This window comes from Crocodylus porosus, unplaced genomic scaffold (assembly GCF_001723895.1).
Source record: "Crocodylus porosus isolate Cpor-Errol unplaced genomic scaffold, CroPor_comp1, whole genome shotgun sequence".
Classification (NCBI taxonomy): Eukaryota; Metazoa; Chordata; order Crocodylia; family Crocodylidae; genus Crocodylus; species Crocodylus porosus.
The window spans coordinates 1,577,182-1,605,151 of NW_017728919.1; the positions used below are offsets into that span (position 1 = coordinate 1,577,182).

The 27,970-nt window shown below is 43.0% G+C and overlaps 1 protein-coding gene across 1 annotated transcript; it reads right to left on the bottom strand.

Moving 5' to 3' along the window:
• Nucleotides 1–1,926: 1,926 nt before the first annotated feature.
• MAU2 (MAU2 sister chromatid cohesion factor) lies at nt 1,927–27,969 on the bottom strand (the record flags this gene model as incomplete). The annotated part of the gene is made up of 19 exons (XM_019538431.1): nt 1,927–5,703; nt 6,992–7,119; nt 12,648–12,738; nt 13,889–14,000; nt 14,495–14,572; nt 15,059–15,108; nt 16,142–16,225; nt 17,124–17,189; nt 17,826–17,903; nt 19,198–19,301; nt 19,952–20,042; nt 21,198–21,344; nt 22,286–22,441; nt 23,014–23,041; nt 23,904–23,998; nt 25,269–25,364; nt 26,049–26,114; nt 26,578–26,595; nt 27,751–27,969. Coding segments are annotated over 19 exons (1,782 nt in total), but the record flags the coding sequence as incomplete, so codon positions are not given.
• Between the last annotated feature and the right edge of the window lies 1 nt (nt 27,970).

Genomic DNA, 27,970 nt, shown 5'->3' on the forward strand with positions numbered 1-27,970 from the left:
ATGAAGAACTTTGCAGGGACTGAGGACAGCAGCTTACACTGATAGTGGTTTCTGGAAAGAGAGATGCATTTTTCAAATTAAAATTAACTATTTTAAACATAGTAACTATAATTTGAAAGCACAGAAATCCCTAGCCTGACCAAAGGTCACATTGGGCAGGCAACTGCCAGAAGCATTCAAATTACACAACAAAGAACTTGGACTATAAAAGGTGTGCATTAAATCAGACTCCCTCTAGTCTTTGGGGTGGGGGAAGATGAAAGAGATACCGCACCTCCATCAACTGCAATGCCTCAAAACACTTCTGTCCAGTCCAGGGAACCATTCCATGTTGAAAGGGCTTGTGTTACCACAGGCATCTACAGGATCTCTAGGGGTGCACCCACAATAGAAAGCATGGTGCCCGCTTTCCAGCAACCATCCCAGCACTGTAGCATGAGCACTGGTGTTAACTAGCTTGAGTATCTGCAGTACGAACACCTCAGTTCTTGCTCCATGACCAGAGCTCCCAGCACAGCAGCAGGATGAGGGGCAATACAACACTTGCCCGTGCTCCCCTCAACAGTGCTGCTACATCACCTGTGGGTAGCCCTCAACACTGCAGTCCTGTCCCAAAGCCAGCCACACCTGGGCCAACTTTCCACAGTAGATCTAAGGGATGTGCTGAGACACTGGGACAGGCCCCAGGTAGTCGCAATCACCTGCTCCACTAAGGAATTATTTTACAAGTTATTAAAAGGCAAAATTGAACTTTATTTAAAAATTCTAACATAGAAAATGAGAAGAACCAACACAACGAGCTAATGCCTAAGGTTAAGTCTCATTACATGAGTTGCAGTATTTACAGTTTGGGATAAAAAGCACTGGCAGAGGGTACATGTCCTGCTACTGAAGAACTACAAACATGTAATAACACATTGTACACACCTGACATATCATTAAAGTTTCATTGCAGCAAACACACACTTGTTAAAACAGACAGTAGAAGAGCACAGATGAGAGTTATTTCACATGCTGATTTCATTAAAGATTTCTGTACAGACCAAAACATGGATTTGCTTTCCCTCTCCACTCAAGAGCTGCACAACTGTGGCACGCACCGCAACACGTTACTAATGCTAATACATACTCAAACATGTTAGGGAGTTTTGTCAGCGACTTGTACATTTAAGTAAAATGCAACATTAATTAGAATTTATATCATAAAAAGATCAACTATCCCATTTGGGTAACTTGAAAAACTGATTGAAATCCAAACAGTGAAACAATCTAGCATTGTGTCAAATGCTGTGTGTCCATAGGTGCATAATTCAAGGCTCTAATTTGATTTTTCCAACATAGATTTTTTTGCTCATGGTATCATGTTGTGTGCATGCACACTGGGGGCTAGAGTTCACATCTCTCCCCCATACATCTTCCCCCTGCAAAAAAAATTGTAAGCCAATTTAAATGGTCTTTCCCATGTATACAAACCTCTCTGAAGTTCATACTGCAGGAAATGAAGTATAACAGGCACACACTGTTCTTCAGATTGTATTCTCTATACATATTTAAGTTTTTACACTATCTACATGAGTAAAATGCTTCTGTTTAAGTTTTACTATTCGTTTAAAAATGCTAAAGACAAACTGTACAGTTTTCCAAATCATTTTCAGAAGAATATTTTTTAAGAAACTCAAAAAAGATTTTGTGCATCATACAGAGAATTAAAGGACAGCATGAAATTGGAAATATGAAGTGTTATTCAAATTAAGCTGGACACACCGAGCATTTAGGAAAACATTATTTGTAAACTTGACGTTTTCTGTTCAACTTCACATACAGATGACTGAAGACACTGTATGCACATTAAAATTAGGAAGAACTTCACTGACAAGATCCTCATTTCAAATCTGTGCTACATAAAAAAAGTTCTGAAAAGCAAACAACTATTCAATAATTTAATATACAAGTATAGTCAAAAAGCACTGTACATTGTAACAAATGTACACTGGGATCCAGAGACAGAAAAGTACCAGGTTAGTTCAAATGTACACAAGCTGTGAAATTTGGTGCAGGAAACAGCAAGGGGGGGTGGTGATTTTGGAAGAGAGCAGTATGATTGGTGACTTCAGCTGTCAGCAGACATGACCAAGGGCACTGCTGTCCCAAGGAGAGTGGAAGACAAGATGCTCCATCCTCCCTTGCAGAGGCAGCAGTTTAGCCAGTCATAGACTAGGAACCCCCCCAGTTGTTGTCCATGACCTTACAAGAAGTTTAGCTACAATTTCTAGTCAGTGGTTCCTGTTAAGGACTGGGAAGCACATGCACACCAGTAACAGGCCAGCACAAATTTGCAGTCTTTCCCAAACCACGTCTGCCCTCATGGGGAAAGAGCACAGAGGGATTTGATCTGCAAAGCAACTCACCTGCACTAAGGTATTGCCAACAAGAAACTAGAAAGCAGTCACTACAATGGAATACTGCATGAACCCTGCTCAACTTTACATACCAATACCTTGAGATTGCTTCTCTAGACATGATCAGCCTACCTGTTGACCTCTACTGAATATGCCTGGCTTCTGTGGAGACCTTTCCCTTGAACCACTGACAAACTATAATCCTCTAGTAAGTTGTCCAGAGGGGTGCATAGTTTGCCTAAACTTTTTAAATGATTTTCTTTTGGTTGCATGAACACATGATGGGCAAAGTAAGGGCTGAGTATGTTTGGCAGAAGCGTAGGAGGGAAGGAGAAATGTCTGTGCCTCTTTCTGAAGACATGTATAAAACCCCCCCGCTAATTTGGACAGTTTCTGAACAAAAACACAAGCATTCCCTACCTGCAGCAGAGGCTGTGCATCCTCCCATCCCACTTCGTAATATATTCCGTCCAACCCTAAGCACTGATCATCTAAAACGAGACGCATTAAACACAGGATACTCCAGTGACCAGCACCTGCAGCTAGCACCATGCTTCTAAAAAACACCAGCACCAAGTAGCTCCGATTCTGAGCAGTGACCACCACCATAGCTATTCTGTCTAGTGTAACAATGGGATTTGAATTCTTTTGAATATCTGGTGTGAGGAATCTACCCTGGGGTATGCACCAAGCACTTTGAAAAGCTGGGTGTAGGGGTGTGAAGAGACACTGCTTCCTGCCCAAGAGTTAGAACAACCTTAGAGTTCACCACCCCTACATAGGACTGTGGGCATCTTCAGGAGCAGGGTCACTTCTGAGTCTCCCTGGTCAAACTCCAGATGGCAACTAGCCATGCCAGCTATGGGATCTATACAAAATGACTGTTTGCTCTCTTGCCAGCTCTACTAATGTCCACGTTCTGACGAGTTTGTGGCAATCCTATCAAATGCCAGCACTTGCCTAGATCTGGACAGACCCTCTGAGACTATACCACTAGCTTGTAATGCTGTTGCCAAGGCAGTCTTATGTGGAGCCCTGTCCCGCTGGCACCTGTCATGGGAGTGCTGCACAGCACTAAGTGGCAGTGCTGTTGTTCAAAGTCACGCAGTTGAGTGCCCCACAATCAGCTGGCATAAGCCTCTGTGCGTTCTAAGGGCACATCAGCATCGGCCACTCAGACCAGGTGACAGATAAATGAGCGTGGTCCCAACTGTCACAGAGCAATTTCTACCTGCAATGATCTGTTAGGAGCATAGGGCTCCAATCTGCATAAAATACCTAAAATGTACCACCAGCACACAACTCCCAGAAACGCTATTATCCTCTGAGATCTGGAAAGAAGTAAAGAGATGCAAGCTGCACAAAGCTTTCTTTTTTTCCCTTTTTTTCCCCCTTTTTTTTTTTTTTGCAAGCCTGAAATTAAAGTCTCTTCTCTATCAAGTTTGGAGAAAACAGAGCTCCCTAACGTAGATCTAAATGGAGCCTGAAACCTGCTTGGGGTCACATCACTCCAGCTCCAAGACCAGGGTTTCTACACAGCTGCTGCTGGGCCAGCAGAGAGAACACACCTCAGCCTATTACCTGGGCAGGACCTTTGTCCTTTCCACATCACTCAGTAGTCATATTGCTTATAAGAAGCAAAGCAGCGGCATAACGTTTTGCTAGTCTTTGAAGGGAACTACCCCCTGAGACAGACTGCTCAAACATTCCTACAAAATGAAACAGCATTAAGATTTCAGGGACAAAGGCCTGCCCCTAAATTATTAGCATCACCTAAAAGCCTGCAGAGCCCACAGTACCCATCTGGTTAGAAGACCCCTGTTATTCCCACTATGACAGACAGACATTTTCTTCAATGACATTTACAGATCTGCCAACACGAAAAACCATTTCTTGAGCCCTGTGAGCTAGTGAGCTTTCCACCACATTGCATACCAACCCCCACGCAGATCCGTCTCCCATCTACCACCCTGACCATTCTCAAGCTCTGCAGAATGGAAGAGGCCACAATCTGGGGCTCTCTCCCCCTCTTCTTCAGACGGACAGCTGCATTGCACATCTGGAGAAGGAAAGAACATTTTTGCAGAAACAGGCTTCTAAAAGGAGGCAAAACCAGAAGCCACCTAACATGGAAAACTTTGGAAATTCAAAGCTTCCCCAACGCTTTAGCCAGCTCTAAGCTTCTCCTCCAGGCAGATATGCGAATTTGAATTTGGGGGCTGAATTTATTCCAAGATATACGTTATATTTTGCTTCTCTCTTCAGCAGAATGAGAGAGAGACCGATTCTGCTCGACTCTTGGGATGAAGTGGGGAGGACAGAAGGTGCTTTCCTCTCCCACTTGGGCAGCCCCTGTGAGGGACAAGCAGAAACCAAGGAATTTTTCCCTCCCTAGTCTTCCATCGGTGCACATCACCCAAAGGTAGTGGACTTAGGTGGGGTTATGGTCCTGCCCTACCTTGTGGGAAACTGCCAGAGAAGCTGGGAGGGTGGGGTGGTACCCCACATACAAGTGATGCAAAGAGGCCTTTGCATCCAGGAGGTAAAATGGATTCTCCTGCCCCTCAGGCGGCAGTGCAAGCCAAACCCCTCAGCACAGGGTTGGGTGAGGGTCTCCTGCACTCATGAAGGACTACCCCTAAATCAATATGCAAGAGTCAACAAATTGATCTAATCACCTTCATCATGGGACTGCATTTCCAGCACTCAAATACTTGATGCAGGAACTGAGCTCTGAAGCTTGCTGTACCCTATGGTCAGTCACAATTCACTCCACCTGCTCCTGGGAGTAGAGGGGGCATAGAAAGCACATTCAAAAAGCAGCACATTTCAGCTAGGGTTAAATGTTTCGCAGGTGATCAGCTTTATAATCAAAGCAAGCTCTCTTCATCTTTTGTGAAAATATATATTTTTGTTAAAACAAACTCCACCAATAAGAAAAGTATCTCTCTGTCTAAACCTTAATTCTGAATAAAAGGAGAACAGATTAAAACCAGGACGTATGTACACACGCTAGTTGTATATTCCCACACTAGGTAAAAGCAGCTTAAAATGCCCTTTTCACTTTGCGAGTATGAAATGCATGCTGGGTTTAAGCCATCCTCTCTACAAAGGTCTGCACTATGGAAATTTGCCATCTTTTTCTCTGCAGAAAACTTTTCCACGTGAACTTTTCTCCTTTTTTGGCTTTGTTTGTTTCCTGTTATACATTGTCCTGGTAGCTTCTCTCTCACAGGAGACTGGCCAGGCTGGTGGTGGGTCCATTCTGAGCCTGGAACTGTACAGGAGGGGGTCCATCTGTCCACTGAAAGACAACACACAGTGTGAAAATCCTATATTACGACCAGAACGGGGGCAAATCACAGCCAAGGTCACAACAGAGGAGCTGGCCATGCAACATTTTTTGTTTTGAGGTAACAAAAATGAGCTGTTCAAGAAGAGCTGTACATCAGGTAGGTCAAGGCCTGGTTTGTTTTCTTACTTCAGGATCTCCCCCCTTACTAGAATGCTGTCTCTCACACAGACTATTTCCCTTCTTTCTTGGATCCAATTTAATTTTAAACGTCTGTTATGACCAAGATTAAAAACTCAAAGAAAGGCCTCCACCTCTTGCTCACCTTAATCCCTTCCTCAGTTCTGCTTTTTTCAAGATTTGCTGAGATGCACAAATTTATAATTTTGTATTTTAACTTTTTCCATTCTATGTATTCAACTAGCCTGGATTACAAGTAATCCAGCAATGGAGGTAAAAGACATCAAAAGCTTGAACATCAATACAGCTCTCTTGCTGAAATCTGGGCCATCTAAGATTGGATTCATATTTATATACACATGCACCTGGGAATCACACAGTTGCTGTGGGCATCTTTATAAACAAGAGGTTGCATCTCAAACATTCCCACCCCTGGGAAATCTCTGAAGGGACTGACTGCACACGAAGCAAGGAAAACTTTTCTTCCGACCATCGGGTTTTCCTCTCCTTTCCTCCCCCCTTCAAAAAGAAAAAAAACAAAACAAAGAAACACAACAAAGCCCAGGAGTGAATTAGCTGTAAGATTTTTGAAAGACTTTGCCTCTCTCAAACATAATTCAAGGTGTCAGAACATGTTGAGAGTGATAAAACACTCAAAATTAGGTTGTCATGCAAATGCTTCTATTCTTTGGCTTCCACTTAAAAGACCTTTTACACTGCCTAATCTGCATTTAGTTCTTAGAAGTGCACCTCACCGTGGAAAGATAGTAATGTGAAGAAGTGAAAAAGGTACAGCTTATAGCAATGTGTGTACAGAGGCAAAACTTGAGATTAAACTAAAACCTACTGTGGCTCCAAAAAACATATTTTCAGATAATTAAAATTTAAGGGCAGCAGAATTGTCAAAAACAACAGTATTTCTAGCAGTGCATCTGAAAATGATAGTTTTGTACAAGGCAGTCAGGATACCCACCCCTCAGCGACACAGCAGAGGCAGACCTTCATCATCATCTTGCTGTTGAAAGTTATTGTAACCAAAACAAAAATCAGCCAGCTATTGGAGCCAGACTGTATGCTGCTCTAACACAGGATACCCGACTGGAGAAGGAAGGCTGCCTACCGTGATTAGGTTGTGTTCTGGAAGACTGCAAGCTTCAATATGGTCCTGAAGAAGCTGCTGTGAAAAGTTCTGATGCATCTGCGCTGCCTCGTGAGCATCAATGGCGTTTCCACAGGCTTTGTTCAGATCTGGAAGAAAGGGAGCATGATATGTTCCCATGTTATCGACAGTCCATGCACTGGTTTCAAATTGACACAAAATTGAGGGCTGAAAATACCACCCTCCCTAAGGGTTTTATCACTTACTGTGGCAAGCAAGTTTACATGGCCGACTGACCCAGACAGCCCTTAGTTCAAGACCTGCATTTCTACGCCCCCTTGGTCACATATACAGCCTCATGTCCAATCCTTTTTCTACCAGCAGCTTCCCAACTCACATCTCTGAGGAACACTCAACCCAAAGACTCGCATGAAGGGACTGCTCCCTGTAAAGAGTTTGTCTCTAAATAGCAGTCTAATACTGGTGCTACAGTCCTTGAGAAGAGCAGCTGGATACAAGGGGCAGTTCAAAGTCAATGACTGCCAGTAACAAAACCCCCTCCCCCTCTCTTGGTTAGCGACTCATTCTGATGTATTTGGGGATAATATCTATGGCAATAAGATGTACTGCAAGTGCTTTTACTTCAGCTGCTTAATGGAAAGGCTGGCGTTAGACAGAACTGGACCAAGGCCTGGATGTGTTCCTTAATGTTACATCTGATGCCATCTACTCTCCCCCCTTGTACTCCTTTCCAGTGGTCCCCCAGGGAAAACATGCCCATGCATCCCAGAGCAGACAGATTTGAGACCGTTTAGAACCAATTGAGTTTAAAAACACATGCAGTAGGATTATTACAGCAACCACATCATGCTGACTTCTGTGCTATGGACTCTGCACAATAGGAAGAAAAACAGAAAAAGAAAACTGGTCCTGTTGTGTGGACCTCTCTCCCCTTCCCCAAAGTCTTCAGCTGCATGCTCCTCAAAGCCGATTTTTTTTTTTTTTTTTAAACTTTCAGCCATGCAGACAATAGGTCAATACCTCGGCAGGGAGCCACAGGCAAACTTCTCAGCAGACCAGAAAGCATCCCTCCTGTGTTTTGGAAGGAGGGTCTAGTCTAGTGGGTTTACAGCACCATCTTGTGGGGAGAGGGCAGCACTGCAGGTCTCCATTATATTTGCAAGCCACAACGTGGTTCTGGCAGCAGAGCTGGTTTTGCAAGCTGTGAGTTTTCAGTATAGATCCCAATTTTGTGGGGCTCCAGAACTGTGCTGTTTGAATTCACAACACGCACCGCTGCCTTGCCCTGAACACCTGATCATTCAAAGGCCTTCAGACAGTCTCAATTCACACATTCAGACAAACACCACGTGGGTTTGACTTCAAGCAGTGACAAACACTGTGTGGTGCAGCACAGCAGCTCCCTGCCCCCAAACCAGGGGAAGGTTATTTGCACCCAGAGGCCAAGGCACCCAGCCCCTGCCAGTTGCTGGTCTTTCCTCACATGTCACTAGTCTCTTTTTGGCACTTCTGAATGGACCAGTCACGGCCACATAAACACCCTGCTCCTGGCATTGCCCACTCCACATTCTGCTTTCCCTAATATCAGAGCTCACTTTCTGCCTAACTTGCCAGATCTCCCTTCTACCTCCAAACAGCAAACGCAACCCATGCTATGCTCTGTGCTGCCCTACTTTTGGTTTAAAAAAAAGATCTTCAACATCGAGTACTTCATCTGATGCAGAAGATTCTTCCAGTCCTAAAAGTACCAATCAAAATGGATATTGGTACTTACTCAGCACAGGTGCCTGTACTGCTGCTGCTGGTATCTAATAGACAACACAGCAAGCCATACTAGTTCAGCATATGACAGCTCTGGTACTTTTCTCTCTCTCTCAACCATGTTCCATAATTGAAACAAAGCTGAAGTTCAATGAAGCTGTACAGGCAAGAGAAAATACATTTTTCCAAAGAGAATCATGGAAGCAGATATATAGGAAGGTGTTTGAGTGTGAAGAAGATACTCCCCCTAAACCGTGCTAACACTACGAACACTTAGAGAGGAAGAGACCAGTGTGAGATGGGTAGAGGGAACAGGAAAAGGCGTGGACTGCACGACAATGTCCAAATCTCTGCTTAAGTGAGAAAAGAAAGTCCTAAATAATCTATCAGAGACCTGAGGTGGCAGCAGCAGCCTCCCACAGTAAATATACTTTACTAGCTATAAAGCTTGCCAAGCACCTTAATTAAATCTGCCTGAAAAATTACCAAGGATGAGTATGCCAAGATAAAGAACCTGGGAGAACTGTACATTCCCATTGCACATTCCCATTGCGTTCACCTCACTTCTGTGCAACTTCTCACATTCTAGCATGCTAACCCAGGAAGGGCCTCTCCGTACAAGCCATTAGCAAAGAGCTTTAACCTGTTTCAAGGTGGCTGCTCTCTCCTTGAAAGAAGCACATCATGAAAGAGCTGTAACCACACACAAGGGGAAAACTTAATCCAGGTCACTAGTGACAAAAAAAAAATGTTACTGCCAAGCAGCTGACTTCTGTGTGAGATAAATTACCAGGGTCAGCATTCACGTACTAGCAGACGAGCCTCCACACTGAAGTAACTGCAGTGCCTGAGAACACATCTTGGAGGGGAAAAAATGCAACTAAGGACCTAGAAATAAATGAAAAATGGGACAAAATGGAATACGGACTTACTGAGCATAGATCATTTGGGATTAACCTACTGTCTTTCTTTGATACGATAGTGGATTTTCTAGGCAAGGAAAATGCAGTACATCTCATCTATCTAGACTTGGTGAAAGCACCTGATCCAGTGCCAAGCAGGAAATTAAACTAGAGAAGATGGGAATGAGAGACACAGAAACAGCGCAAGGAACTGGCAACAGCAAAGACAAAGCATAAGCTGATGACTACCTGGCTGGACTCATTTGAGTCCAGTCTTTTCTCCTGCCCAGGCGGAGGGTCAGACTTCAAGATCTACAAGGTCCCTTCCGACCCTACTTCTATGATTCTATGGGGGCTCTATCAGGCTGGAGGAAACTTAGAGGGATCAGCCTTGGAACCTAGTCTACTCTGTGACCTTGGCACAGAAATGAAAAGGGTTTTGATGAAACATCTGTTGACACAAAGTTGCAAGGCATCAGCGATGCAGAGGAGGATCACAATGTCAATCGGGAAGAACTGGACACTTATACATCATGTACATGGCAACTAATGAAACAAGAATTCCTGCTGTAAACAGGGGCTCAGCAGGGAACAACAGGGCAGACAGACTTGGGCATATTAGCAGATCACGAGCCATCGCTATATTGTGGCCAAGAAAAAGGGAAATGAAAACTCGAGGGCATATCATGAGGGGTTTTCTCCTGTACGAACAGGGAATTAAAGCAATTGTACAAGGCACTGGTAATACCTCAGCTGAACACTGGGTACAAGTCTGGTCAGCCATGTGAAAGGAAGATTAATTCAAACTGAAACAGGTGCAAAGAAGAGCTCCTAGGACAACCAGAGAATAGAGAACCTCTCTCACAGGAGAAGTCCAAAACATTTGACTTTGTTACCTAGCAAAACTGTGGGACACAACTGCTCTCCATACATTGGAGAAGGGGCCAACATGAGGGAGGAGCAGAGTTATTAGAGTACGGCACATGAATGAATAAACTGGACATGAAGCTTAGGGCAGAAATGAGATTTCTAACCAGCAGTACAGTGAGATTGGGTCACAGCATCCCAACAGCAGTGGCAAAATGCAAACTGTTTAAGCGGTTTCAAGAAGCCCTGTATACATTCACGAGCACAATGGGACGTGCCTGCCTGATGCGATCTGATCACCTTACCTAGGAAGCCACTTCCAGTCCTGGCCATTAAGCAAGCCACAGAGAATAAGTCTGGGTCCACAAATGGGACGATGCAGGGAGAAGCTACCAACATGCTGTGCCCCGTCTGTGGATAAACATCAAGTCCATCTCAAGGGCCAGTGACACCCCTTACACTGACACTCCAATTTGTACACAAATGCAGGAGTATTTCAGCTGCCTGGAAGAAATCTGTAACCAAAGCAGCAGGAAGACGGGAGAATGCAAGCCTAGCCTCTCTCACCTGCCGTGTTTAATGTGCAACACAGCACTCACTGTAAACGTGACAACTTATATTAAATTGGAGCTGCAGGGTAGGGTTCTTGGGAAAGGGTAGAGTTGCAGCTTTATTTTCCAGTGAGAAGAAATCAATTGTAGCATTAACACTGATTGTCTGCCAAGAAGCTAGTCAATATTTGAACAAAGCATCCTGGGGCCTATGCAAGTCAAATTAAGCAATATTTATGTATGATGTGGTCCAACAGTCTCCCCCCTCACTATTTATTAAAGCTCATTCACAGTGGCAGAAACAACTAAGTGAAACTTAACCAAATGCTTGCAGTATCAGGAACACAGGACAGGACAAAGCATAGCAACTGCCTGGCAAAAAGGGATGCTGTGTGCACACCAGCTACATACAGAAAGGATTTTTAAGCAGATTGTCCCCTCAGCCCAGCAAAAGGGCTAGCCCCTGCCTTTCAGCCAAGGACCAGATCAACCACGTTGGGTTAGATTATTGCTCCTCCTACGCTATCCACAGTGTTCTCCACAGTCTTCTTACACAGCGCTCCCAAGACAACAGCAGCAGCAACATGACTGACTGCCCATGATTTGAGAACTACAAAGCATGCAGGGAAGTTCTCAGAATCCAAAATACCTGGGACCAGTCAAAGATCAAGGGGCTCTAGGAACTCCCTTTGGCAACCTCCATTACCTAGGAATAGCTTCTATTCTGCCAGTGGACTGTGTTTTCTCTCTTCCTGATAGTTTACTTTCACCTCTTTATCTTAGACTCTCATCTGACTCTGAAAGTAACCGTCTCTAGTTTAGTGACTATCACTCCTGCCACCAAAGCTGCTGTATTTTCCTAAAGTGCCAGAAAGGAAGTACTGAAGAAATATTTCCTCCCACTCTTTCAGACCATTTGCACTGTCTCCCAACTGTTCCTACCATCAATCAACTTGCAAGGCTGACCTTGCTCCTTTAAAAAACAAACAAAACCTGACAAGGGCTGAAAGGAGCTGTTATTCCCAAGCAAGTAAGACCTGCCTGACCAAATGACTGACATCAGAAACAGTTCAGAGTCTGTGTGCCAGTCTAGAAAATATCTGTTACATTGTTCACACTGCCAGTGCCACAGACAACCAAGGCTTTAAGAAGTAACCAGCAATTCTGTATGCCCAGCAGGACACCTTTTAAATGGGACCCTCTCTCTCAAAGCACAGTTCTCAGAACTTTCTGTATTTCCTTTAAGAGTCAAGTTGGACACGTGCTCAACTCTGAGAATCTGGACAAAATTCTGTCCAACATCAGACCATTAAATTTGCTCCTTCTGCAGAGATGCTCTGTCCTCAGTACCCATTTCCAGTGCAGTTTCAACGTAAGCATTTCTGGTCAAGAAAAAAATCCTTCCTGCTTGTCTTCCAGATAATGACCATGTAAGACATTTACTCTGTCCTCCTTGTTGAGAGCATTAGGACTGAGAAGTCTCCTCCCCAAAACACCATCCTTCTTTACAATTTCCAAGAATTCAGTTCCTGCTCCTTTTCCAGCCAATGCAACATGGGCACTTTGCCAGCTCACCTCTCAGAAGAGCAGAAGACCACAGCTGCACGGACATGTCTGGGATCTTGCTCGCAAGCTGCATGGCTGGGACTACCATGTTATTGCTTTCCTGGTGAAGAACAAATATTAAGATCAAAACTCCTATTCGTCCACATTTTTTCCTCTTGTGAAGACACACAAGTGTTCTAGAACTTGATGTGTGTGACGAGTTTCAATGAGGCTATTAACTACAAGGCCTGGAATGCTCCTCACATGCCAGCTATCCACGCTCTTAATGCTGTTCTCATTCATTAAGTATGAACCACTAAGCACAATATTTACCCATGCAACCAGACATGACAAGTGATGCCATGCCTGGACTGGAACAGCCCATCTCATGCAATATCCTTGTTGAGAACTTCCGTTTACTCATTTAATCTGTTCCTAATTTGTGACAACAAACTAAATCCAAGCACCAGATGGGAGGATTTACTTAGAAAGGACTGCACACACCAATATGTAGCCTACACACTGTATGGGAAGCAGTGTATTATACTGTCACTGAGATGGACTCAGATTGTGAATCTGTAGCTAGGAAATCAAAGTGAACGCGCACTGCTCTTTAGCACCTGAAAGAGCTAAAGATGAATGAAAGAGGACAAATGGAGAGAAGAACTAGATCCAAAGGAGGGGCCAATTAAGACCAGTAACTAAATTTCGTGACCTATTCATAAAGACTGTTCCAAAATACAAAAATTAGTCACTTTTGGTTCTTGCCAAGTTTAAAACTTGAATGACCAATGAATCAGCCACTATCAGGCTGGAACATGGTGCATCTTTCTGCAGTAAGACAGTGACCAAATGCTTATATTGTGTACAACAGAAAAAAAAAATACGTCATGTACCACTCTGCCACTGCATAAGGATTTTAAAACAAAACAATTCCCATGAGGATGGGAATTTGGAACCCCTTTCAAAATAATCCTCTTTAATTATAGTGCCTTGGCTTACTAAGATCTTCTTTTCAAGTGATTTTAAATAATATGGAAATCCAAGCTTCTAAAATAGGATAACAAATGCCACTGCTTTGTCAACCTATCATTAAACATGCAAATGACAACTTGAAAAATTCATAAATCAATGCGCTGCCAGCTTTAGGCAGGATAATGCTAAACGTGGAACTCTTAATATAAATTAATTTCCCAAATCTGCCAGTGTTTTGGTAAATGACAATGAAACCAGTATCTCCAGTAGGAACACCAAAGACTGTATAGGCTTACCCGGTGATTTCCCAGCACGTAGAATATGTGACCAAGGAGTACAAGAGAACAGGCTGTTAATCGGTTCAAGTCTTCTGCGTTTGACATTTTCAGCGTCTCTCGCAAAAATCGTCTACAAAACAGAACAGAGAGAAACCATTCACAACAACAGTGAAGTCTTTGCAGCATGGAACAAGTTGACACCAGTACAGAAAAAACAAGTGTGTAGGGTGTGTAGGTCACGAGGCAAATAGGGAACAAGGATATCTTGGCTCTGCTCCCAGCTCTATCATGAGATTGCTGGGTGACCTTTGGCAAGTCACTTCACCATTGGCCTTAGTTTTTTTCATTTGTATAATGGGGAAAACTTTGATTTCCTCTGTAAAGTGTTTATCTCCTGACAAAAAAGTCCTTTACAAGAATTTAGAATTGTGATTACCAGAAGTTCACAGCTGTAAGCAGAAAATAATTGGGAACATGCCAATTTATAAAGTCTGCCTCATTTGATAAAACCTTAATTATGAAACTAGCCAGATTAAATCCAAGGGAGAATTCTGTCAGGTCTGAAAAAAGGCATCAATTTTGAACTTCTACATTAAAAAAATCCCTCTTTGACTTAAAACTCACTTCGCTTCGTTGTACCTTCCTTGAAAGAAGGAGAAAAGCCCTCGGATATAGAAAGCTGCTGCTCGGAGACAGTGAGAGCTGGGGACAAAGCAATGTGTTTAAATCCAGGCTTTTTACAGCAATCAAGATACATTATATAGGTACATTCTAGGCATTTATTTTCCATTATGTCATAGTCAAATGACAAAAATCAAGATTTGTCAGTGTCAAGGATTGGGGAAAAAAAAATCATATTTAAGATGCATTCAAACCCATTCCCTGCAATAAGCCAATTGCTTTTGTATGCTATGCTTTTTCTCAACATTTTAAGAGGCAGAAGTCACAGAATCATAGAAAATGAGGGTTGAAGGGACCTCAGGGTCCAACCCCTGCTCACAGCATCTAGTCCAACCCCCTGCTCACAGCAGGACCAGTCCCAACTACATCATCCCAGCCAAGGCTTTGTCAAACTGGGCCTTAAAAACCTCCATGGAAAAAGACTCTACCACCTCTCTGGGTAACCTATTCCAGTGCTTCACCACCCTCCTAAGTCATCAGCATCAAGGAGATATCCAGAATCCTTACCTCACAGGAAAGTTGTGGTCTGGATTTATCCTTTCCAGCAAGCTGTAAAGCTACAATTCAGGAAAAAAAAAATGGAAAAAAAAATGTTTCTAGCAAACATTAGCTTACAGCACTGGAAACAAACAGCATAATGGGAACACCACGTCAAACAGAATACTGCAACGTTATATAAACATTGCAGAAGTTTGCTGCGACTGGCTAGATCACAAGATGGAATTTTCAAAATAATGACAAGACCAAGAGGTCAATTCTGGCTCCAGAATCAAGTTTAAAAAAAGAACTTACTCCTCCTGGACCTAGCAAATATTATCTGGAACCTCAAAGCCTTCCCTGGAAAGGTTTCACTTCTACAATGTTGTCCCCTTTACAACCTAAAGGTGACCAACTTACTAGTTAAGAAAAACCATAAACTAACCAAAACTATTGACACTGACTAGTATTTTCACTCCCCACAATTTTTTATTTATTCAGTGTGCTTCATGGTTTTTTGCCTATTGAAACAGACCATTTACAATTTGCTTACTAGACACTAAACACTTGCAAGTATTTGTTTCTAAAATGTAACTACAAAGGCCAAGATGCATCAAGTGCCTCATGGAAAAAATGAAGGCAGAAATGCTGCTATACACTGTTATGTACTTAATAAAAGCTACTTTGGGAGGATGATTAATTGGTTCCCTGAACAAACATTTAATTGCATCTCATCAAGTCCAAGCAATCTAGAAATCACTCTTAGGTAGATGGAATCTGAAATGGACAGAAGGAATTTCTGGTTCCCGATCACAGGTGGAACCGATGAAAGACTTGGGATTAGTACATGGACATTTTTGGCTCCCGCTGGCGTTCTCAGACAGTGAGATCATACCTCGCTGTGGCATCCAGAATACTCCCATTTGCTTTAGTGATCTACACTGAGCCAACTCACCCCTCAGCTTCTAAGTAATATTAAATGGCACCAAACTGACCAAGTAGGAAATTTCCCCTCTTATAGAAAAACAACTGGGAAAGAATAATCAAAGTGCTGCACTAAAGCTTTCTTATAAATGCTCAGGTCTCTCACAGACTCAGAAGTCAGTCACATACCTCTTGATGCCTGTTGCCTTCCCTGATGTACACACTGGCCAGGTTTGTCACAATAAATGCCCACAATTCCTGATGCGTGGTGAGCTAAAACAGAAGACCACAGCATAACCATGGTGAGATAAAAATATCCCAGCCTACAACACTGAACTGGTTCACTCTGCATTTCTTTATAACAGCAACACACCAAAATGAGTAACTGATGCCACTTGAAGCAGTTCGCAAGTAACATGTTTACATCTGTCACAAATAAAGGAATAGCTCAGCTCGGACAACACAAGCCAACTAGATGTTCTACACTGCATTCATCTGCAGGCTTTTAACAAACTCAATAAATGTTGCCCTCTACAAGTCTGTAAAAGATGCAAACCTTTAGAGCAAGATATACATAAGTATGGCAGTTACACACATTCCCAACTTGAGACTTTTGCTTTCTTTATAATTATGCCAAACTTCACCAACTTTTACAATTTATTTTTTGCTATTTAAGTCTCTCTTCATACCAAAATATTCTCAGCATAGATGGGCATGGACCCTGACTGCCCTTTGAGCACTGGTTCCACTGACCTTGCCTCAAATGGTACACAACAACCCATTCTAGTAAGGATAGGTGGCTGATTAAAGTTAATAAAGCACTCTGGTTCTGCACACATCTGTCCCCCCAAATATTTGCCTATATCTCATGAGGAATAATGCAAGGAGAGAGAGAGGAACTTCTATGACCTGCTGTAAAAAGGTTAATGGAGGACAGACCACAGTGAAACTGAAAGCAAGTCCGCCTCCTCCCTCTTATGCAAACCAGCAGGGATTTTTTAGGGTGGTATCTTGTATTGGACCAACTATGTAATTGGGATAGAGTAAGATAAGCTTTCAAATGCAAGGCACTGCCTCAGGTCATCATGGCTATGACGTCACTCTTACACTACCTCTTTGCTCGTAAAGATTCAGCAGTGCTATAGCAAGTAGTCTTAAAAATACATCTTACCCTCAGCGCTGTGGTGAACTGTGCTTCTGCATTGTCCATGCAATTAACAGAAATACAATAGAGTCCCTGAAAAGGGAAAACACCTTGTGAATTAAGCTTCCTAGTAACTAGCAAAATTGGAGCCCTACAAGGAAAGCTGTCCACAATCTCCTGGAATTAGAGAGCAGTAGCAGGAAAGTAATTGAACATCTACCAGGACAAAATTGACCTTTAATTTTGTTTGGTACACTTGACAAAGGGCAGCAATACCAGCTTTGCGCCATTACATTATTGTAAAGTTCATTCTTCCTTAGACACTGTTCCACCGAGCATTATTAATACCAAACCATTATAAATACCACAACAAAAATCAATCTAGCGCTTGTTAGTCTGTTTCCAACGTGCACTGCCTAAAGCACAGTTTATTTTCTGCATGTTTGTTTCTCATGTTAAGTGCTACCACACACACATCTGCTACATTTAAGAAAGAGTTTAAATACGTCACTCTCATTCTGTGAAGTTACTGTAGGTTAGCATAAAAGGTAAGTAGCTGTAATTTAAGCGTTTTACAAGATTATTACATGAGATTCTACTGGTCAGTGGAAGTCTAAACTACTGGCTAAGATTTGCTTTGTTACACCTCAAGCAATCATCTAAAACAATTAAGGTGACACTTTGGTGGCATGCAAAAGCCAGAGTTCACTAGTACTAGTCCATACTTACTAGCAGCGTGTGTAGCTGAGCAGCATGATTGGAAAACAGCCTTGGGGACTGCTGGCAGAGTTGACAAACTTGTGAGATCTGTTAGAGGAAGAATATTTAAAATTATTTCTTTATTACTTCTGTGCTAACTCAGGCCCCACCTGCCTGAATGCTAAGAGCCATTTGGCATATTGCTGCCTTAGCTCCAGTCTACATTAACCTGCCTGGCACCTTCACAAGAGAGCCCAGACTTGCTTCACCCTGAGCAATACACACAGGTCTGTATGCACACTGCTCTCTACACAGGCATATGTGCACCAGCTGGTTTTCAGTTGTTTCCTTTTTGGTAGCTCCACCACATGCTGGGCATTGTCCATACACATGAAGTGATAGCTTGTGTCCCAAATTGCTCACAATCTAAGACAGAACGCAACAAACAAAAGGTGGGAAATTGGGGAGGGGCGGGTGTTTAGTAAAAAGGTCTGAACTATTGCCAAAAACTCTTTTATTTAACCATTATCAGGTATCAAACTCTTATCTGCAACAGCAGGGGGATTTACCAAAGGATCTGAAATGGCAGGAGACTAATTCTGAGACCACATCCTATAAATAAAGAAGTGGCAGGAAGGAGGTGCAAGGCACTAGGGGAAGAATTATACAAAAGGAAAAAACATGTTGGTACTAATGTCAGAGGAGGAAAGAAGAGTGAAATTATGACAAAAATACGTAGAAAAGAGTAGAGATGAGGAATAAAGGCAAGAGCAAGAAAGTCTGATCCAGGACCAGAGAGAGGAGGAACCACTGTTAGGATTCAAGGAGGGGACTGACATAATCAGACCAACTGCATTTTGAATAAATAATCAGAGGACAATAGAAGGTGAAAGCAGTCAGTCAATGAGAAAGGAAAACTGGATGGACAGAAAGAAAAGATCTGCAAAAGCACAGGCATCTTTCGACAAAATATGCCTAAACTGGAAGCGATGGAAAGGGAAGTGTTAAAGAAAACTTCCAGCCACGAGTCTGAGGGACAGGGAGTAGGGAGACAATCAGAAAGGAAGATCAGGGATTAAATGCTAAGAGTTTACTTCTGAGCATTAATTAGCAAGATGTGTATGTTTGAAAGCCCCCACCTTCTTAACTAAAGTGCTTTCAAATGAGCCAAGGAACAGGGATTATTGGCAAGGTTCCTTGAATCCCGCAATGTCCCGCTGAAGATTTCCAGACATTGTTATGCATGTTAGTGATTACACAGACACTGCTTATGATTCCAGTTACAGCTTGAATGCATTGTTAGGAAATGAAACTTCCATATTTTTAACAATTCTTACTGCAAAGTTTTGTGAATGTCCAAAAACATTAAAGCAGTGGGGAAAAGATCAGAGTAAAGTGTTACCTCTTGTAATGCTGTGGCTTTGTGTCCCGTGACAAGCCGACACATGATAATATGTTCCAGCAAAATAACTTGGAAAGATGACAAGATGGGACTGCAGTCCAACACTGAAGAGGGAATGAAAATAGTTCAGGAAGCAAAGTTAAACGGTGCACTAACACCTTAACAACCCCCATCCAGGTACTACAGTAACCAGCTTCTCTGGTGCCAGATGGTCTGAAAAACTCTGGCACAATGATTTCTGCACAAAGGTCTTTATGCTGAAGTTTTGCTGAACCATGCGTGTCAGTGGCTGGCCATCAACTGTTCAAGCTGCATCAGAAGAGATGAACATGTTTTTAAAGAACATCTCTTAAGGAGTGAAGAATGGGAGTCCATGCTTTATGTTGCTGGACCTCTGGGAAACACAACCTTGTTCCAGGTAAGTGCAATCTTGGACATACAACTGATCAGGACATTCAAGTTTCCATTAAACAGTTGAAACACTGTCAGAACCTGGTAAATTCACTTCTGTATTATCCAAATTCAGCATGTAGAGTAGTAAGTCTGTATGGAAAAGAATCTACTTCTGGACTCAGAAAAAAGAAGGATTCTTACATCTGTGCTATTAATCCTCTGAATGTTTTTAGAGAACTAGTCCCAAAGACAGCAAGAGCTTTAAGGAGTCTGTTCAGCAAGCAGACTGGTGTGGCTTCACCGCTGTGTCAGCCTGAGATAAACCATACACATCACCAGGAGTTTTAACCTCCACACTTACTTTTTAGCTTTTCCAGCTGCATGAGTGCTTTGTCCGTGTATTTCTGTGCCTTCTCCAGGTATCCTGCTTGCATGGAATGCATCACAGTCACCTGCCACAGAGCACAGGAAAGGCAGGGAAAAAAACCCCACAAACCTTTACTGAAAGGAAGGGTATGAAAGTCCAGAGCCAAACTCCAGAACTGAAGACAGTTCAAACTGAGTTTTGATGTCAACAATTTGGAATCTAGTTTGTTTAAAAAAAACAGAATAGCTTATTGTCTTATCTGTTCACTTTAGCAAAAGAGTACTGCCAGCCCTGGGGGGGGGGAAAAAAAAAACAACATAACTCCAGAAATATGAGCTAAATTTTCTTTAGCTTGTGTACTGATATAGTCCTGTTCAGGATTTCTTATGGAGCTTCTTCAAATATTAACCTAAGTGAAGGCAATGAAAAAACTGTCATAGGTTCTGCAGACCATGTGCTATTTTTCATTACACATGAGCCATTAATTTCAAATTATACTTTGTTAATGCTAATCACACAAAAGTTCTAAAAACCATCAAGATTTCAGACCTCATGCTTAGACTGCAGATCTGCTAAATGTGAACACTTACATAATAACTATGATGCTACCATTATAATGTCATCTGAGGGTGTTGACTGCTCTTCCAAGTCTCCTAGACACTGCTATTCAAAGTCCTCAAATGCCAACTGTGGCATATCACCTGGCAACCTGTGATCAGCAGAACTAAATTTGAGTGCTTCAGATTCATACTTGCTTGTAGCTAGAGCTAGGATTTACTCTGGTGTCTAGAAACAAAAGGACACTGTACTTGGATACTGCAAAAGGACAATGCATTTAAGCAGAGAACAGGGCAGGGGGACAGCAAACTCTCCTAGCCAATGCTTTCAAATCACATTTACAAACTACTGACTATTTTAAGGTATGTAAACCCCCACACCCTGACCTCAGTAATTTGTGCTTATAGAATGAACAACATAGTTCCGCTTTATGAAGAATCAAGCACAAGAAAAACATATGCGTTTGCAGGAAGCCAAACAAACTCCTTTCATTCTACACTGTGCATTCAGCCCATATAGAGCAATGACAAACTACACAACCACTTGAGAAGTAAGCTTGCTTGCACACTGGATCGTGCTCTTAAAAGAGGATCTCCCCTTCATTTAGAATGGTGCAGCACATTCATCCAGCATCTCACTCTCACCAGCTAGCAACAGATACACAAGTAAAACAGCTGCTTACCAAGTAGACCAGCACACACATGTGTTCCTTGGGCAGCCAGTGAAAGAGATCAGCAGGGTTGCTGGGTAGAATTTCATCGTCATGCAGAGTTGATATGGTCTGAATGCACTGCTGGAGCTGCTTCAGACATGGCTTCACGCTTTTTACCTGAGAAAGATTATTAGTATCAGATGTAGGCAACTGTCAGCTGAGAGAACACCATCTGAATACTTAGTTCAGCAGATGTGCCAAACTATAACTCATGCCTGCAAGAGCTGAGTTTAATGCATAAGTTATTACAGCAATATCACAACATGCTGCAGAACAGGCCTTCTAGCTGTATTCCAATAACCTATCCTCAACCCCTGCAGAGATGAATCCCCTGGAAAGTCCAGTCTGAAAAACAGCTATACAGCTGGAATATTTCAGACCATGACCTATGGTTTCCATGGGCATAGGAAACATGTATGGAAGAAAAGTAGAAGTATTATAAATGTACCAGATTAAGTGTTGAGTGTACCTGAGTGCATCAGCGTTAGTGCCTTTTTATTGTCCGCTCACTTTGTTTCATTTTAGATGCTAGATAGAAATTAAAATGTCATGAACCAAGGGGTAGGGCCCAACAGCTGACATTCTGAAACTATTTCTTCCATGTAACTAAAGCTGTATTTATTCAGCAAAGCAGCCATGTAACTAGTAACATACCTACAGGGAAACAAGATTTCCCTGTTTACTTACTTCTGAACCAACTGTAGTGGCACTTAGTTATTAAAATGACAGGAAAAAAAAAAAAGCACCTAGAGGTAAATGACTCAGTTGAAGACAAGATGCACAGCACTAGATCCTCTGAGATAGTCTCATGGTACCTGATTTTCCCTACATGCAATAAGTAAAAATTTAGGTTTCTTGCCAACCGCCCCCCCACAACAAAACAAAACAAAACAATCCCTAAGCCTTTTCATCCACTTGACTCTTCTGTACATTTTCAACATTATTTCCAACAAAATGCAAGATACAGTGATGGGGCCTACAAGTTAGCAGGCTTTTAAGCCAGGAAACTTTCCCAGATGCCCCAACTGTAATTGCTAAGAGCTGCCATTCTCACACACCTGCCCGGCATCCAGGTAATGTGTCACCTGGAGCACCAAGAAGAACACACGTAAGGATTCTTTCTGGATAGGGTTTCCTTGCCAGTTTTCAACTATTTGCCCACAAAGAGTGAGGAGCGGGTGCACTTCCTGCAGCTTTCGCTCCATTAGAAGAAGCTAAACCAAAGAAAGAGAAGTATTAGTTACGAATTCTGTGCTGAACAAGCACAGGGAAAGTGCTAAGTGCTCAGGACCTGAAAGCTGGTTTATTTAGGTACTTCATTATGGGGAAAAAGGGATTACTGTAAGGAACCCCTCCTCCCCCCGCCCCCTTTATTTCTTTATAGCATTGGCCAATTTATGGTACTGGAGTTCTCATCCTGAATTTTAAAAAATAAAAGGAGGCCTACAATGCTAATTCTAATCAATTACCTCGGTCTGGAATAACTTTACTATAATCAAGTAAGGTTATCCTTTCTCCATGAAGCAACAAGTGCTACACTGCTGGGAGCAAGTAAGAGGGATGCAACTAGCCAAGAATGCTGCAGCCTTAAAAGGTGCCTTGAGGTATGCATCAACCCCATGCTCTTATCAGAATGAAGCAGAACCTGGTTAACACGGTAGTAGGAATACGAAAGACTTTCAAACCAAGCATCTAATTTTAAGACCAATAGCCTTACACTATTCTGTGCTCTGTATGTACTAAGTAAATAACAGTAACTTGTTATACTTTAACATAATGAACTTACCATCCCTTTACTGAGCAGAAACAGTGCCCTAAAATAGAACAAAAAAACCCTGTAACATTTCTAAGAAGGAACAACACTGTATAAGCAAAAGCAAAAATTCAGGGTAGTGGACTGCTAAAAAAAAGAGCTATGGCAAGAAACACATGCTGGAAGAAACAGGCAAGGAGGCCTAAGCCTCCCACTTATATTAGCAAACAGGTCAAAATTCTGACAGAATCAACTCAGCTCTCCCCACTTCAAATGTATGCTGAGTATCAGGCAGGCCACCTAAAGGTCTTTTCAAATGAGACCTCACCAAGAAATTCATTATGCCACACCGTGACCCATCTGCTGGAGTGCAGGGGCCATGGTCAGTTCCCCCTTCCTTGCTCTGTGCCACACTGCATGCACTGGATGGATGCTGTCCTTCACCCCAGCAGTGGCAGCATCTCAACAACACTGCACAACATCCAAGGCCCGTTGACAGGAGATATGTGGTGCTCTCTTCCTCAGAGGCCCCCTTCAAAGCAGCAACAAGAACCCTGGCACAACTAAACGGGAGCAGACTTAAAGAACAGTCTGATCACTGTGCAAGGATTAATATCTCTGTCTCTTTAGTTGAGGCTGCAAAAGGCTCCCATGTACAGGGGAACCACAGTCTGTAGGGAGATTTTAGGGGATCAGGGTGTCAAACAAGAAAACATTGAAAAATATCCTCCAAAAGCCTTTGCACGCATTGCTGGTTGTAAGAGAAAGCAAACACTTGCTTCAGATGGAATCTACAGTCAGAACAAAGAATTCCCATGAAGTACTGGTCTGATAGTGCAGGATTTACATATTACCTGAACCTCTGTATAAGCTTGAACAAGCAAAAAATATTTTTCTGGGCATGAAGTGAAGGAAACATGTACCTGGTATATTCTGATCCTACTACCCGGGCATACTCTGCTCCCACTCCTAGCAGGTCACAGGCAGATACCAAATCTTTCTCGAGTGTATGTAGTTGCTAAAGAAGGAGAGAGAAAGAGAGAAAACTCACTAAAATTTTCCACACAGCACTTTTTATGGACAAAGCCACAAATAATTTTCACATTTTTGATGCTGTTACTCCTGTTGCAATAACTGAATGTTGAGTGATTAAGCAACAGAACTGTGTACAAGACCTCTTCACATCTCTCATGAACATAAAGACCCTTTTCCTCTGGAATCTTTTCTTGCTGATTATTCAAGCTATTCAAAATTTCAGAGGAAATCTTTCACATGGATGTGAAACATAACTTAAAATCAGAGGTTGTTGCAACAAAGTAGAGCTGGCCCTCATCAAATCTGAACCAAAATGCAGTTAAAAAAAAAAAAAAAAGGATGGAGCAGTTCCATGGGATAGCCTGGGAAGTAAAGTCTGCAAGCACCCCAGGGAGGAAGAGAAGAGGTATAGAGTTTTTCCATCAAGCACCCTTAGTTTCTGCAACTTCCTCCAAATTCTAGTTGAAAAACCAATCCATAAAGGCAGCAGGCCCTCTGGTTAAACAAAAACCATGAGTAAACAATCCACCTAAAATATACACCATTTTTGGGCTTCTAAGAAGAATACTATGCAGAGGCTCTGCAAGGAGGTTAGGTTTTGTAAGTACACAGCCATTATTCATTGTAAAGTAAGCACTTCCCTTAATTAGTTAATTTAGTTAAGTTTTTGCAGGCTGGCGGTAGAAAAGGAATAGAAATGAGTGTAAACCATCCATCAAGAAGATAAAGTTTGTCAAGTTTACTTTGAAGGGAAGTACCTCAAAAGAAAAACTAATTCTCTCAATAATCCTTGTCTGACTGTTTAAGGCTTTTCTGGAAGGCTGCAGAGAAAAGGCACACGCCAGAAAGGTATCGTTGACAAATGCACTCTAACCAGCCTCTCTCACTCCTTGCCTTGTCTGTTAACTCTTTGGATAGTGAAGACAAGACGCACCTTATATCATATCAAAATGAAAAGCTAAGTAGCATGCACTGAAGAGATGGGACAGAAGCAGCAAAGACAGCAAAACATGAATGGCACGTCCCAATCCCAAGAATGTTGTCAAATAATCCCTAACAAAACATATCAGAGTTTCACTGCACTACTGCATTGATTCCAGCCTCAGAACCACATCAAGTTTGAGCCCTTCCTCGCACCACTAAACACATCCCCTCATTTTTTGAAAAAAAACTAGAAATTTTACAGCCACATTATCCCTCTGATCATCTTCACGGTCCTTCATGAAGCTCTGTAAGCCTTGTACAATACTTACTGCAAGCTGAAAAAGTAGTCTACAGTGCCAATAAGGAGTCTGCTGTGAAATCTGGATGGCTTTACGTAACAGAGGCTTTGCTGCATCGACTGAATTCTGAAACAGAAATATTAAGTTACGGTTAACGCTAAAAACAAACTGTTTAAAAACCTTTCAGTAACAAAGGCAAGCAGTCCACATTGGTTAAGGGGGGGGAGGAATTAAATGAGCCAAGGGTCTTAAAACAATAAAAGAACACCGAAAACAAGTATTCAACATGAGTGACCACATTCTTCAGCCCTCTAAAAGTGTATAAGTTATTCACTGCATTCGTTACACCCTTTATGTATGCAGAAACACACATCCTACATGGTGCAAATTGCTTTGGCTCGGAAAAAACTCCACGCCATTCAGGAAGTTTTACACAAAATAATAAAGGCATACAACTTAAGCCTCCCAAGAAACACCAAAACAGTTGGCCTGCCTTTGTCTCCACTGCTGCTAATGGAATAAGGAGAAAATAAACTTACTTTGTCACAGAACGGCATAACTAACTCTTTAGAACTAGCACAGCCTAACAGAATGAAGCACTTTGGAAATTTTATCCCATATTACTATGTGTGAAGTTCAGCGTGCTTAAGTGTGACCATGCTCAATGTTTTCTAGATACCATTATTGAAGTTTACACAGATATTCTGGTATAAAAGGAGGTACAGCACCACTGCAAATGACTATTTGGCTCTAGAGCTAATCCACTTACAGTCAACAAACATGATTTAGAACTGGCCTTAACATGCTTACCTCTTGACAATACAGTTCGGACAGGAGGCTCGCTGCTTCAAATTTGACATCCTCAAACTGTGGAATCTAGCAGCCTCGGAGTTAAGTCATTATCAGGCTTTGCGACCACAGAACATTACCCTGCCACAGCCTGCTCCGAACACCAACATGAATTACAAGAAGGCTGAGGGAGCAGACCACACATAAGGAACTAGGCAAAGCTCCCTACAAGATCTACCAGGCCCCTGCTACACATTACATACATTATGCAATTAACTGGTAAATCGCACAATAAATTCAGGTCAGCCACACATCCAAAATAATCATCACATGATAAAAACGACTTTCCAGCTATAAAAAGAGCCAACCAGCTATAAAGCTAGTGCATGAAGATGTGCTGGCTTGTACCCAGCTTTAATTTGGCAGTGTAGCCAAGGCCCCAGTCCCATCAGAACCAGCACCGCCTGTTTTCCTGGCAAAAGCTTTCTGCATTAAATCCTGATGAAGCCCCTGAGTGTTGGCTATTGACCAGGCAGCTGGAAAAGGATACTTGTTGTGATATCAACCACTGCAAAAGAAGACGACAGGTTAGTCGGCAGCTGGCAACACCAAGGGAGTCACTGAACTGAACTGCCCCAAGGCCTACTTGTGCTCCCTCGCTGTTGATTTCTTTGGCCTCTACCTTCTATGGGCCCTAAAAACAGGGGCATCTACCCCAGGGGAATGAACCCCCATGACTTCCCACACCCCCACAGGCTGTCATGGCTGGCGGGGAAGGAGATACAGCTGCCTGAACACGAGAATTGCCATTTACTGGGTCAGACTAGGTCCATCTTGCCTGCGCAACCCATGTGAGATGCTGAAAGTGAGAGCGATCTGGGTCTGAGCAAGGGCTGCTGGCTGTAGCTCTGCGGGTCTAAAACACAGGCAGACAAGGTTCGTTGGGTAAACATGGTATCTTTTATAGGCTGGAAAAATTGTTCTCTGCAAGCTGTCAGGCACATGAAGGGTGTTTCAGGCACAAAGAACAATTTTCCCAATGATTGAGCTGCTCTGATAAAAGATATAGCATCTATGCAAAATAACCTTGTCTGCCTTGGTCCCTCCAAGGCTCTTTCCCTTGCTCTTCCCCCTCTCGCAGTTTCCAGCCTTCAGCATCTGAGAAGTACGATGCAGCTGCCTCGCCCCTCAATGGAAGGGACCTCAGTAGGTCATCAAGTCCAACCCGCCGCCCCCTGCAGGACAATGACCCCAGCCAGGCAAGACATCCAAGATAGGGGAGAGCACCACCTCCCTTGGAAGCCCATTGCAGACCATAAAGAAGGTTTTCCTGATGTCTAACCTAAACCTACTCTCCTGCAGTTCATGGCCATCCTGCCTAGTAACCCCAAGGGGCGGCTGGGTAAATGGAGCTCTGCCTACCACCTCCTCCAAGCACCCGATTAGGCCCTGCAAGGTAAAAACCATCCACAAAGATGGACGTTCATGAAATTTTAGGATTATTTCTGCACCGAGGAACAAACCCACCAGGAACGATGACAGCAGGGCTGTGTCTAGGTCTATTCTTGACATATTACAAGAACTTTTTAATATTGTTCAGATGCCCTAAACTGCCTTTGGAACAGCTCGAGCCAAAACCCGGCCGGGGGGGGTCTACCCACTCCCTCGCACGTCATGGCAGGGCCCACAATTCAGGGCTGGGTGGCTTCACGGCCCCGCTCACCGCCTTCTCGAGGTGTCCGCGGGCCTGGTCGCCGTTGCGGGTGTGATGGTAGAGGACGGAGCCGAGCTGCAGGTGCGTGCGGGCCTCCATGCGGGCCGGCGGCTTGCGGAGCAGCACGGCCTGCAGGCAGTGCACGCACAGGCGCACTTTGGGCGGGCTGGACGTGCGGAAGTGTTCGGCCAGGCCCAGCAGCGCCAGGTACCACGACTCGCCGCCGCCC